Genomic DNA, 12,336 nt, shown 5'->3' with positions numbered 1-12,336 from the left:
GCAAAGAAAGACGAATAAGAAAAGCCAAAATGAAAGAAATGATTTAGTTTTGTGTATCTTATACTAGTGTTTGTGAGTGGTAGGACATAACCATGAGAAGGTAGTAATGTGATTCAATGAAAAAAAAAGGGTGGAATGAGAGTATACACATAATCCAAGTCATTATGAATGGATGAAGATGACACCTCACTCAATAATTAAATTAACCAGGAAGGAAGGAAGGAACTGAAAGAAACCTCTCCTTTTTCTCTTCAACAAACCCCTACTTCAACTCCAATCTCTTTATTTTTTCTTTCTTTTGAACAAATTCACAAACACATACAGTGCTTCTTTCTTATTGCTATCCTTGTGTGGTTGATGAAATGGGGGACAAGCACCATCTCGACGACAGCAGCGATTTCACCTCCGAGGACGAAGGCACCGAGGATTACCGCCGCGGTGGCTACCACGCTATCCGAATCGGCGACACCTTCAACGCCGGTCGCTACGTCGTTCAGTCTAAGCTCGGTTGGGGCCATTTCTCCACTGTCTGGCTCGCTTGGGACATCAAACATTCTGTCTGTTCCTCTCTCTGTTTACTTTTTTTTTAAATCTTTTCCCGTGTTTGTTTTAGGTTTATTCAAGGAATGGTTTTGTTTTTGCCTTTTTGAGTTCAGTTGCGTGTTAGTCTGGTTATTTTTTCTAGAATCTGTGAAAGAGATTATTGGCGTTTTGGCAGTGGATGACACCAAATTGGGAGAGTTTTTTTTTTGTGTTTTGGATTTTGTTGACTTGTTTTGTTTTGTTTTTTTTTTTTGTGTGTGGAGATCTGCAGAGGTATGTGGCTTTGAAGGTTCAGAAGAGTGCTCAGCACTACACCGAGGCGGCCATGGATGAGATAACGATTTTGCAACAGATTGCGGAGGGAGACCCTGACGATAAGAAATGTGTGGTGAAGCTTTTGGACCATTTCAAGCATTCTGGTCCCAATGGGCAGCATGTCTGCATGGTGTTTGAGTACCTTGGGGACAATCTTTTGACACTTATTAAGTACTCTGATTACCGTGGATTGCCTATCGCCATGGTTAAGGAGATTTGCTTTCATATTCTGGTTGGATTGGATTACTTGCACAAACAGCTTTCCATCATACATACTGACTTGAAGCCTGAAAACATCCTGCTTTTGTCGATGATTGATCCATCTAAGGATCCTAGGAAGTCTGGGGCGCAGATTATTCTTCCTAATAGTAAGGACAAGATGGTGCTAGAGTCGTCAGGTGTGAAAGATACAAAGATGTTGAATGGGGATTTGGTTATGAATCACAAGAAGAAGATTAAGAGAAAAGCTAAACAAGCAGCCCATGGTTGTTTTGAGGAAGTTTCTGAAGGAGTTGAGGGTAATCCTGAAACTTCTGGGGCTGTGGAGTCGTCTCCTAATGCGAGTTCTACAAGGGCTTCCAGTTCTGCAGGAACTAGTAGGTTATGGGATGCTGATGGAACAAAGTTGAAAGAGCAGGGTAACAAAAGAGGAAGCCGATCAATGAGACAGAAGCTGCTGGCATCGGTTGATCTCAAGTGCAAGTTAGTGGACTTTGGTAATGCCTGCTGGACATATAAACAGTTTACTAATGATATCCAGACAAGACAGTATCGGTGCCCAGAGGTGATTCTTGGGTCAAAATATTCTACGTCTGCCGATCTTTGGTCCTTAGCTTGCATTTGTTTTGAGCTTGCAACTGGAGATGTGTTATTTGATCCTCACAGTGGTGACAACTTTGATAGGGATGAGGTATGTGTATTTTGTTTACTTTTTTTACGTTCTACCTGATCATTCTAATGAGATTGCCATCCTTACCAGTTGTGGGAATCAATCTATGTATTTTTGGTTTGCATACCCTCTCCCTACAAATAGAGGAAAGAAAGTATTTTCCACTATGTTTACACACAAACTTTGGGTGTTTGAAAACTGCAGACTAGATAAAACATATGCTAGTATGGTAAGATCTATTAAAGTCCGGCATTGTTCATGGAATGGGCTGTAGAAATTTTATGGTATTATTCATGTTGATGACTTCACGACTCCTGTATTTTTGGTTTAGAGATGTTTTTTGTTCTTTGTAAATATGGATAAATTTGGTTTTGGCCTTCCATTTTCTTCCTGCATCTGATTCTCATAAGTATTAAAATGATCCTTGTCACCAATTAGTACTAACATGATATGTATTTAATCTTGGCATGTTAGCAACCATTCTAAGGTGGCATACAATGTGAGTTGAATGCTGCTTTAACTGTGGTCACCTCAGCTTGCCTTAATTGTGGCTTACCAGAGTTTGTTGTTGGTTTTGGTTTTAGAAAAGGGCTAACTAAAAAGGTTAAGTTAAGCGCTGTAATGTACAATCACCAGGATGCTGACTCTCAATGGATTAAAATCCTACATTGACTAGATATATGACCTGTGTAGTCCTTATAAATCATGAGTAGTCTTCACCTTACAAGTAACTTTTGTGAGGTTGATTTAGACATTAACCCAAATCTTAAGATAATATCAAAACCTATTCTAGATCCACCATTAGGCCACTACATGCCACGCTTTATGCCCATAGCCTTGGGCATGAAAAGGGTGTGTTGGAAGGCCTGTTCACCTTAGTTGTGGCCTATTACAATTAGTTGTCAATGTCTCATAAAGGGCTACCTACTGAGAGACTGGATAGGAAGGCTGAGTGAAGTGTCATAGTGTGAAACCACTAGGACATCAACTCTTAGTGGGTTGAGATCCCACATTCACTAGAGTTATAACTAATGTAGTTCTTATAAAATTGGGTAGTCTTCATTTTACAAACCAATTTTCTAGAGTTGAGTTAGGTCATTAGTCCAAATTATAAGAACATGACATGTTTACATGCATGTCATGTTAATAAGTGGTGATATATACCATTTTCAACAATTTCAAGATTTATGAGGACCAACAACAACAAAAGTCTTATCTCACTAGGAAATCTTGTGTCAATCAGAATTAACAAATGTGATTTGGGGGATGGTAACCAAATTTAGCCGTATTTACGTGGAGTATATTTTACCCTTTCATGTTTCCAATTTCTTCATTCCTTGGTTGAAGGGATTAAATATGTTGACTTTTTCAAGTACAAATTGTTGAAGGTGTTCTGAATCCGGACACGAAATTACTTAATGTGGATGACCATACTTCACAGCTGAAGTTAATAATTCTGATATAAAGCTCAAATATCATCGAAACCATAAATAGGACCACTGACTGAAGTAATAAAACTCACGGAATGATTTTAACTATTTTTAAACCTTTTTTTAAAACTCAATTAACCAAAATACAAAATTTTAACTCACGGAATGATACAGTTATAGCCCAAGTCAGCACCAAAACCTTTTTGTGGAGCTCAATGAGTGCAAGTAAAACAATTTATCTTAATTTGTGTAACATTCAGTATATCTGTTAGGATATAGGGTATTTGGATATAATGGGAAATGGGATTAGGATAGAAGGCAGAGGAATTGTATAAATAGATTGATTGTATAGCTAGAAGGGACTCAGGTACTGACATGTGAAGAGGGTTAAGCCTCTGTATCCAGATTGTACAAAACATTCTTTCCGTGAAGAAACTAAAACAAGATTTGATGACAGTTGGAGGGAAGAGTGGTGGCGGTAGAAGGACAGTTGGAGGCGGTGGAAATTGCGATAGCAGAAATGAAGGCTGATACGGTATTTCTGCGGTATGAAACAGGGGCCTTAAGACAGAACTACGAAGCAATGCGCCAAGATATCCAAACGATCCTAAAGATGTTAGGAGATCGCAACCACGACCCACACGGCCAGCGCCAAGATGGAAGCCAGTCATCGGTGAATGATAACGAGGGAGGACTGGACGGGGAGAGAGGAAGACGAGGAGAAGGGAATCAAGATGGACTGACGAACTGGAGGAAAAGGGTGGAGTTACCCGTGTTTGAAGGAGGTGATCCATTGAATTGGATCAATAGGGCGGAAAAGTTTTTCGAAGTACAGAGTGACCGAGGAAGAAAAATTGCAATTGGCCTTCATTAGCATGGAGGGATAGGCGGGGTATTGGTTTCGCTTTTGGAGGGAGAAAACCAAGAACAACTCTTGGGAAGGCTTGAAGAGAGCGATGGTGATTAGGTTCGGAGGGGGAACTCGAGGGTCTGTCTATGAGAGGATGGCGACCATTAAACAGGCAGGGCCGGTGGACGATTACATTCGGGATTTTGAAGTTTTGGTGGGACAGACGACCAAGATTCTCGAAGAACAACTTTTGGGTTACTTCATGGCGGGTCTCCAAGAAGAGGTGAGCGATCAAGTGAGACTGCATGATCCACAAGATTTGATGACAGCCATGCAAATCGCGCGTAACGTGGAGAAGCTGTGTAACCTTTCGTTGAGGCGGACTGACAATCAAGAATCAGAGTTCGTGGGGGAGGACGACCGGGGTGGTAGCGCGAGTCGAACACAGTCGCGATGCGCTGGGCCAAGGAGGGGTAGCGGAGAGTGTAGGATCAATGGATAAGGAGGTGACCCAAGGAAGCGGAATAGCGAAATCTAGTTTCGATGGTAGGGGGAGAAATATCCGAAACTTACCTTACTCGGAGTTCGTGAAGAGGAGGGAGGAGGGAAGGCGTTTTAGGTGCGGAGGGCCGTTTAGTCTAGGCCATCAATGCCCGGAGAAGGGATTACGAATGTTGATATTGGCCGAAGAAGAAGGGGAGGATTTGCCACCACCCAAGCCTCCTGACTTGAATTGGAGGGCATAGCCCGTGGATTCCCTTCATATGGTAACCCGACGAGGAAGAGGAGCCATGAGACCAAGCTTCCCGATTCCAACCTTGAGGACACGGTTGTTCTGTAGCGGGGTGTAATGTTAGGATATAGGGTATTTGGATATAATGGGAAATGGGATTAGGATAGAAGGCAGAGGAATTGTATAAATAGATTGATTGTATAGTTAGAAGGGACTTTTGGAGAGATCATTGTTGACAGGTACTTCCTGTGAAGAGGGTTAAGCCTCTGTATCCAGATTGTACAGAACATTCTTTTTGTGAATAATATTCAGTTTCTTTCTTTTCTCTATGTTTTCTGTGAGAAGTGAGTTCTTGATTAGGTTCCCAGTTCAGGAACCTATCAATATCTTTGATTTGAAAAAGAAAATTCTTTATGCATCAATGCATGGAGCGTCCCATATCCTATGCACAATGTTAGCTTTGTACCTTTCCTTTTCCATATGGTAGTGGCTGTTTGAGGGCCTGATGTGTATCTTCCAGCTCTCATATAACTGCTATTGGGATCACTAATCTTGGTGAGCCTTCAGTGGAACATAAACTTACTAGCTCAATGAGCAGTTTTGGTAGATGATTTTTCTGTTTATATGTTAACTATATTCTAAGGTTTTTGTTTTGTCATAAACAAATAATTTTATAAGAGAGGATAAGTTGTGCCTTGCCTTCTAAAATATAGAGAAACGTGAAAGCAAACAAATTCCACAACAAAGTTGCCCTGTTTTACTAGGCAATATTGATTAGGAATGTAAGCATTAGGAAGAAGGTTGGGGTAGCACATTGCAGAACAGATGGTAGAATCTTGTCTTGGTTGGTTTGGGCATTTGTGGAGAGATTTGTAAAGGAGATTAGATAGATGGAGGGTAGGCCAGGCCTTAGAAGTAGAGGAAGACTGAAAAACTACAGGCAAAAACTAAAATGGTAAGTCAATAATTTGCTTTTATATGTTTCGGTAAACAAATAGTTTAGTGCATGCTGAATAAGTTCTTATCATAAGTTGGTTTTATTAAAGAGGAAAAGGGGTTAGCCTTTTTCTTATGCAAGTTACATAAGATATCATGAAGAGCTTTCTAAAATATGCTGAAAATAACGTTTGGACGTATCAAGTGTTTGTATCATAAGATAAGCCCGTATAAGTTGTAAATAAGCTAATTCTAAACTCATCCATAAGTTATGATAGAATATGATGACATCATTTCATACTTTTAGTCAACCCTAGGAAAAGGCCTGGCTAGTTTTTGTCATAATTATCTAGTCTTGTTGAATATTAGTAATAGAAAGTAAACACATTTGCAAACACCATGGGTTAAACATCAAATAAAACTCAAATCCAAATTCTAGCATCGAGGTACTTTAGCTCTTACATATTCTTTTCATGTGTTTGGTTTGCCATTGAACACAAATGCACTAGAAAGGATCTTGGATGTAGACAAATCTTCACGATATCCTCTTGTAAGATGGAAGAAACAAACATTCTTTGGTCAATTCCACCATCAAGGTCAATCTTCTTTGATGCCAAGTGTTTCAGCGTGTACAATCTATGGAAGGTCAATGTCTATGGATACTTGACTTAGTTGCCTCTAGTCATATTGATAGGTTTCTGAATTGGAAACCTATCTAAATTGCACTAACTCATACTCAACAACTAAAAAAGAAGTATAAACTGTATATTTCTCTATTTAGTATAGCAACCAAACAACCTCCAAGAGAGCCAAATTCTCCCTTCAGAGGATAAACGTGATCATGACTATACAATATACAATTCCAAAAGTGCCTATTACTCAAATACATCAACTCTTTTATAGGAGCTTTATTTCCCGCCCAAGCTATGATTACAGTTATAACTGTCTAACGCCTCTCCCCTCTTTATTCCCTTTTTTCTTCCTTTCATAAACTCTCCATACCCTATCACATATTTTTGGCAATATCTCTTCATTCTTATTTATCTCTTTTCCAAAAGTTTCCCACCTTGTTAATGTAGCTAATGGATCTGAAGTTACATATGAAGGAATTGGTCAAATTTATCCCCCAAGGAAGCCTATCTTCCTCCACTGGCAAATATGCTCAGTTTATAATCAAAATGAAATGACCTACTTGAATAGAGTTACAGGAAGACTATTTATAGTGTCGCCTTCCCAAGTCCTAACCTTTATGCTAACCCAAATTGCTTCTACTAAATATCGTTCGGTCTACCCTTTCATTTTCCCTCCGGGCTACCGTTCGATCTACACTCCCATCCTCCCTTCTGGCTATTGTTCGGCATATACTTCCCTCCTTCCTTCCTGCTACCGTTCGGCCCTTAACTCCCTCTTTCCTTGCAACCACCGTTCGACCTTTAACTTCCCCCTACCTTATCGTGATACCGTTCGGTCTACTTCTCCTATCTTACACCGTTCGTCCTAGCTTCTCCTCTCTTACCCTGTTCGGCCTAGCTTCCCCCTTGTCTTAACCGTTCGGCCTAGTCTCCCCTCTCTTACTCTGTTCGGCCTAGTTTCCCCCTTGCCTTACCATTCGGACCGTTCGGCCTCGCTTCCCCCTTTCGTTCTCATCGGCCTCACTTTCCCTTTGCCTTACCGTTCGGCATTATGTTACTTCCCTCTTTTATTCCTAACAGTTTTCGTGCAGATTTGGTTTTTTCAATTCATATAGAATCCTCACATCGATCATTGGAATGTTGTAATATGCATTGTTAGATTTATCAAAAGGCTCCAAGACAAGAATTGTTGTATGAGGACAAAGAAAATGCTCAAATTATAAGGTGTTTCCATGCAGATTTGGTTTTTTCCATTGACAGAAGATCCATCATGGGATACTATATTTCCATTGGAGAGAATACTTTCTCCTGAAAGAGAAAGATACAAAATCTTGCTGCTAGGAACTAGTGCAGAATTTGAATATAGATTTATGGCTTTGGCCCCTTGTAAACTTGTGTGAATCAAACAACGCCTTCAAGAGTTGAAATTTTTTGACGTTGAGCAAATGAAGTTGTATTGTGGTTGTTGAAGATCCACATTGACCAAAGTTATAGTAAAAGGGTGCAAACCAAGCTAATTTTGTTAGGCTTAAATTCTACTTTCTTAAGGTGTTATCAGAGTCATTCAGAGCTTATCCTAGTCAAGTTTATTGGGCCAATCGTATCATCTATTATCGAGTACGTGAGGTCTGTTGGAGATGTCACATTGACTAAATCTATGACCAAATTATAATATATAAGTGGGTGTAAATCTCACCTTACTAAACTGATTTTGTAGGATTAAATTACACATAAAGTCAACATTTTAAATATGGTATCATGAGAGACATTCAAAGTGTATCCTAGCCAATTATGTTTACCTAACGTGTCACCCATTACGAGAGTTCCTCCCTAGTCCCACACCCGAGATGTCCAGTCCTCGACATGAGGGAATGTGCTGGAGATCTCACATCGATGAGCAATATCGTCAAATTTACATTATATAAGTGAGTGTAATCCTCATTTTACCAAGCTAGCTTTGTGAGGTCATGTTAAGTTTAAATTTAACTTCCTTAAGAACAATACTAGTATTTGTGTCGCTAGTTTTGCGCATCATTGTACCCCATTGTCACACTGGTGTTAGAATAAGTTGTCTTGAACAAAATTTATTCAAAAGTTGTGTGCATTGTGCTGTACCTAGTTATATACATGTTTTCTTATTCTCTTATGTTCCCTGTTTCTGAAATTTCCAAAGCTATTATAAATATGAGATCCCAAGTGAGGGAAAACCATCCTCTGAAATTCATTCTCTATTCTTTTGTATTTTTCTCATGTATTGGATTGTGGAGAAAGAAAAACATAAATGGAGCAATGCATGATATTGTGTATTCATTGGAGAGAATATTTTCTCATGGAAGAGCATGAAATAAAGTGTCGTTGCTAGATCTAGTGCAAAAGATGAATATAGATATATTGCTTCCAATCTTGTGTTTCGTGTAAAAAAGACCAAATACATAGAGATTGATTGTCATTTCATCATGGAGAAGCTGCTGTCCAATGAACTATGTACTGGATTTATCAGCTCTAATGACCAACTTGTAGCCATTCTTACTAATTTCTGAGAGGGCCTAAAATTCAATTTCCAAGCTTGATGCCTACAATTTATATGATTGAGCTTGAGGGGAAGTGTTAAGACTATGTTTGTTATAATAGTGAACAACTTACATAATACTGTTTTTGGGTGTACCTATCATTAGGTTAAGGAACATAGACTGTAACCTTTCTCTGAGACAGTTGTACTCACCATTTTATATATATACACATACATACACATACCTATCTTTATGGTGCATTTTGAACATAGTCTATGTTTGTTATAATAGTGTACAACTTACATAATACTGTTTTTGGGTGTACCTATCATTAGGTTAAGGAACATAGACTGTAACCTTTCTCTGAGACAGTTGTACTCACCATTTTATATATATACACATACATACACATACCTATCTTTATGGTGCATTTTGAAAATTAATCCATGACGGATTACATTTAGTCATGATGTGTATCTGGAATAAGCATAAAATGAAGTAGATATGCATTGAGTTTATGACAACCATGTCTAGTAACATAATGTTTCCTAACCAGAAATTTGTGTGCTTTCTGTTTGTTGACGTGAACTAGACATTAGGTGAAGTTAAATCTAGGAGGTCATATTCTCATATAAAACCATCAGGGCCGCTCTCAATAGGACTAACCTCATCAGCAATTAATTTTTCTTATGAAATTTCAAAGCATTGGAATAACCCCTACACGATAACAAAAGCAATATACAAAACTCATATCCTTCCAGAGAGTAGAGCTTGGCCCAAGCATTTGTATGATAGTTGCTTGTACGCTGTAAAACTCCCGTGTCCCCTTCCTACAATATCTAGTGATTTGCTTTAGATCAAGACAAAGTAAGTTGTTTGGCGAAGACACATGAATGTTTTGCCTTATTTTTAACTAACATGTCCCAAATGTATAAGATATTTGCGCTTTAAGCTTGGAAAATACACAAACTAGCGAGGAATAGAGCTTAGCCCCGTGGGTTGTGGCACCATATCCCTTCTGTATAATGTCTAAATGCCGGCCTAATCGTTTTTAGATAAAATTTCTATAAAAAGAATATATTATTAGGTGAATTGATTGATTCAGGCATATTGTGTTTCTGTTGGTGAAACAGTTTAGTTTGCGTGCTGTTGTTTACTTATGCAATTTCTTGGATGTTCTTATTCTTTCCAAGGACGACATAGTAATTTACTTTGTTTGGGAGTGATTGGTTAAATCTTTATATTATGTTAAGTTATTTTCAGTGCTGCTGACACGTTTTGAAATAATTTTTACTTGTATTTGTTGGGTATTAGTCATACAGCACAAGCACACACAACTTAAATAGAGAAGAGAAAATAGAAATTTCTTCCACCAGTATAAAATTTCTAGCACCTCTCTTTCAATACAAAACTTCTCAAAATTATGAAAATACAAGAAATGAGAGAATAGGAGAGAATGGGATGATTAACAAAGGGGGCAAGGGGTTTCTTTTATAGCCACCAAGCCATACCCCTTTACAAGTTTCCACCAATGTGGGACTTCATTCCTCACAATCTCCCACTTGAAGATTTTGATGAAACTAATCAAATCTTCAATTGCACAAGCCGTGGGAGTGGTTAATATGTTCGTGGTAGGTTTAGGTTGTCCACCACCGATGTATACGGTACTCGAGACTTCTCCATCCTCTCCACTTCACTGCTAGACTCATACTTGAGGATAATTGATAGGAGATGGGGTAAAACTGCAAACAAACCGGACTCTCCACTTCACTGCTAGACTCATACTTGAGGATAATTGATAGGAGATGGGGTAAAACTGCAAACAAACCGGACTCTGATACTACTGTTGGGTATCAGTCATACAGCACAAGCACACACAACTTAAATAGAGAAGAGAAAATATAAATTTTATACTGGTGGAAGAAATTTACAGCACCTCTCTCTTTCAATATGAAAATACAAGAAATGAGAGAATAGGAGAGAATGAGATAATTAACAAAGGGGGCAAGTGGTTTCTTTTATAGCCACCAAGCCATACCCTTTACAAGTTCCCACCAATGTGGGACTTCATTCCTCACAGTATTTGTGCTCCAGTTTTGATGTTTAATATTTTTATTTTTTCTCAGGACCACTTAGCATTAATGATGGAACTTCTTGGATCGATGCCACGTAAGGTAACAATATTGTTCTATCCATTTCTTGGGTCTTAACCGTTATGGTTCATTGGTTCATGATTAACTTGAGTGTGCGAATTATAATTCCCAGATAGCACTAGGGGGGCGTTATTCCCGTGATTTCTTTAATAGATATGGTGATTTAAGGCACATCCGGAGATTGCGATTCTGGCCTTTGAATAAAGTCCTCATGGAGAAGTACGATTTCAGTGAGAAAGATGCAAATGATTTGACGGACTTTTTGGTTCCTATTCTTAATTTTGTTCCCGAAAAGCGGCCTTCAGCTGGTCAGTGTCTTCTGCATCCTTGGATCAATGGAGCTCCACGTCTTTTGGAGCCATCCGTGTCTTCTAATCACAACCCAGCTGCTGGAACTGCTGTTTTGGATCAGAAGAAAAGGGAAAAAGATGAGAGGGAGGCCATGGAGGCAGGAATGGGAAATATTGTTATCAATTCAGATTCTAAATCACTGATGCAATCACCATCAAAGAAAGCTTTCCAATCCACCCAGCAGTAGTTCATCTGGCAAGAGCTCTTTCCTGTGTGGCTGTTTCTATGTTCTAAGCGTGCCCCTGCATTATTTCTCTCAATTATTGGTGCCCATGGGAATTGTTTTTGGGGCATGTCTATTTCCTGGGTTTTCCTGAACTTCTGATTTGGATGGGGTCGGAGATGTTTGAAGCCAGGTGCCAGCTAAATCCTTTCTAGTCTTTCACATTGCATACGAGAGCTCTCACTACTAAGAATACTGCTATCATATACCCTCTGCCTTGTTTCTCATGCCTATAATAGGTCATAGATGAGCCTCTGTCAACTGGTTCCATTGACTTGTTTGTGAACGTTGTTGATTATCATGTGCCCTTGTGCTTAATGATATTCTTGATATTAAAACAATACGTAGACATTTTCAGGAATTTCATTAACTAATTTTTAATTTTATAGTAACAGGAATGTTGAAAGTCAAGGAGTAAACAGTTTCGTTAAAATCAAGGATAGATTTGGTTCTTGTATTTTATTGTTTTTTGATCAATGGGAAGGGGAATTAGTCTCTTACAGAGGTTACGGTCTGTCACAGAATCTAGTAATGAAGGAGTGCAGAGTCTTGCAAGGAATTGGAATTGATTTAAGTAAATTTTGTTGCTATCTGATTCTGCCAGTTAAATCAATCATTATTACTATTTGCTTTTCGATACAGTAACTTCAAAATTGCAGTAGAGAGAACAAATCCTGTTGAAGGATAAATTATGTAAAACTCTTGTTAGTTGGGTCAGCAAAAGATCATGCTCGTAGTCGTATTTCGAAATTGTTGGGTTCGTGTGAAACA

At 38.8% G+C, this 12,336-nt stretch overlaps 1 protein-coding gene across 2 annotated transcripts; it reads left to right on the top strand.

Moving 5' to 3' along the window:
* The first annotated feature begins 101 nt into the window (after positions 1–101).
* LOC108325902 (uncharacterized) lies at positions 102–11,906 on the top strand. 2 transcript variants are annotated; one of them, XM_017559030.2, is made up of 4 exons: positions 102–557; positions 815–1,768; positions 10,965–11,012; positions 11,104–11,906. In XM_017559030.2, the coding sequence occupies exons 1-4, from the start codon at positions 363–365 to the stop codon at positions 11,527–11,529; spliced, it is 1,623 nt and encodes a 540-aa protein (XP_017414519.1). In that variant the 5' UTR covers positions 102–362; the 3' UTR covers positions 11,530–11,906. The 2 variants fall into 2 exon arrangements, with proteins under 2 accessions (XP_017414519.1, XP_017414520.1); XM_017559031.2 differs by having other exon boundaries at positions 417–557; positions 807–1,768.
* The last annotated feature ends 430 nt before the right edge of the window (positions 11,907–12,336 follow it).

The sequence above is a fragment of the Vigna angularis genome, chromosome 3 (genome assembly GCF_016808095.1).
Source record: "Vigna angularis cultivar LongXiaoDou No.4 chromosome 3, ASM1680809v1, whole genome shotgun sequence".
In the NCBI taxonomy this organism is placed as follows: domain Eukaryota; kingdom Viridiplantae; phylum Streptophyta; class Magnoliopsida; order Fabales; family Fabaceae; genus Vigna; species Vigna angularis.
Note: the sequence above shows the minus strand (reverse complement) of the source record. Positions and strands in the feature narration are given on the sequence as shown.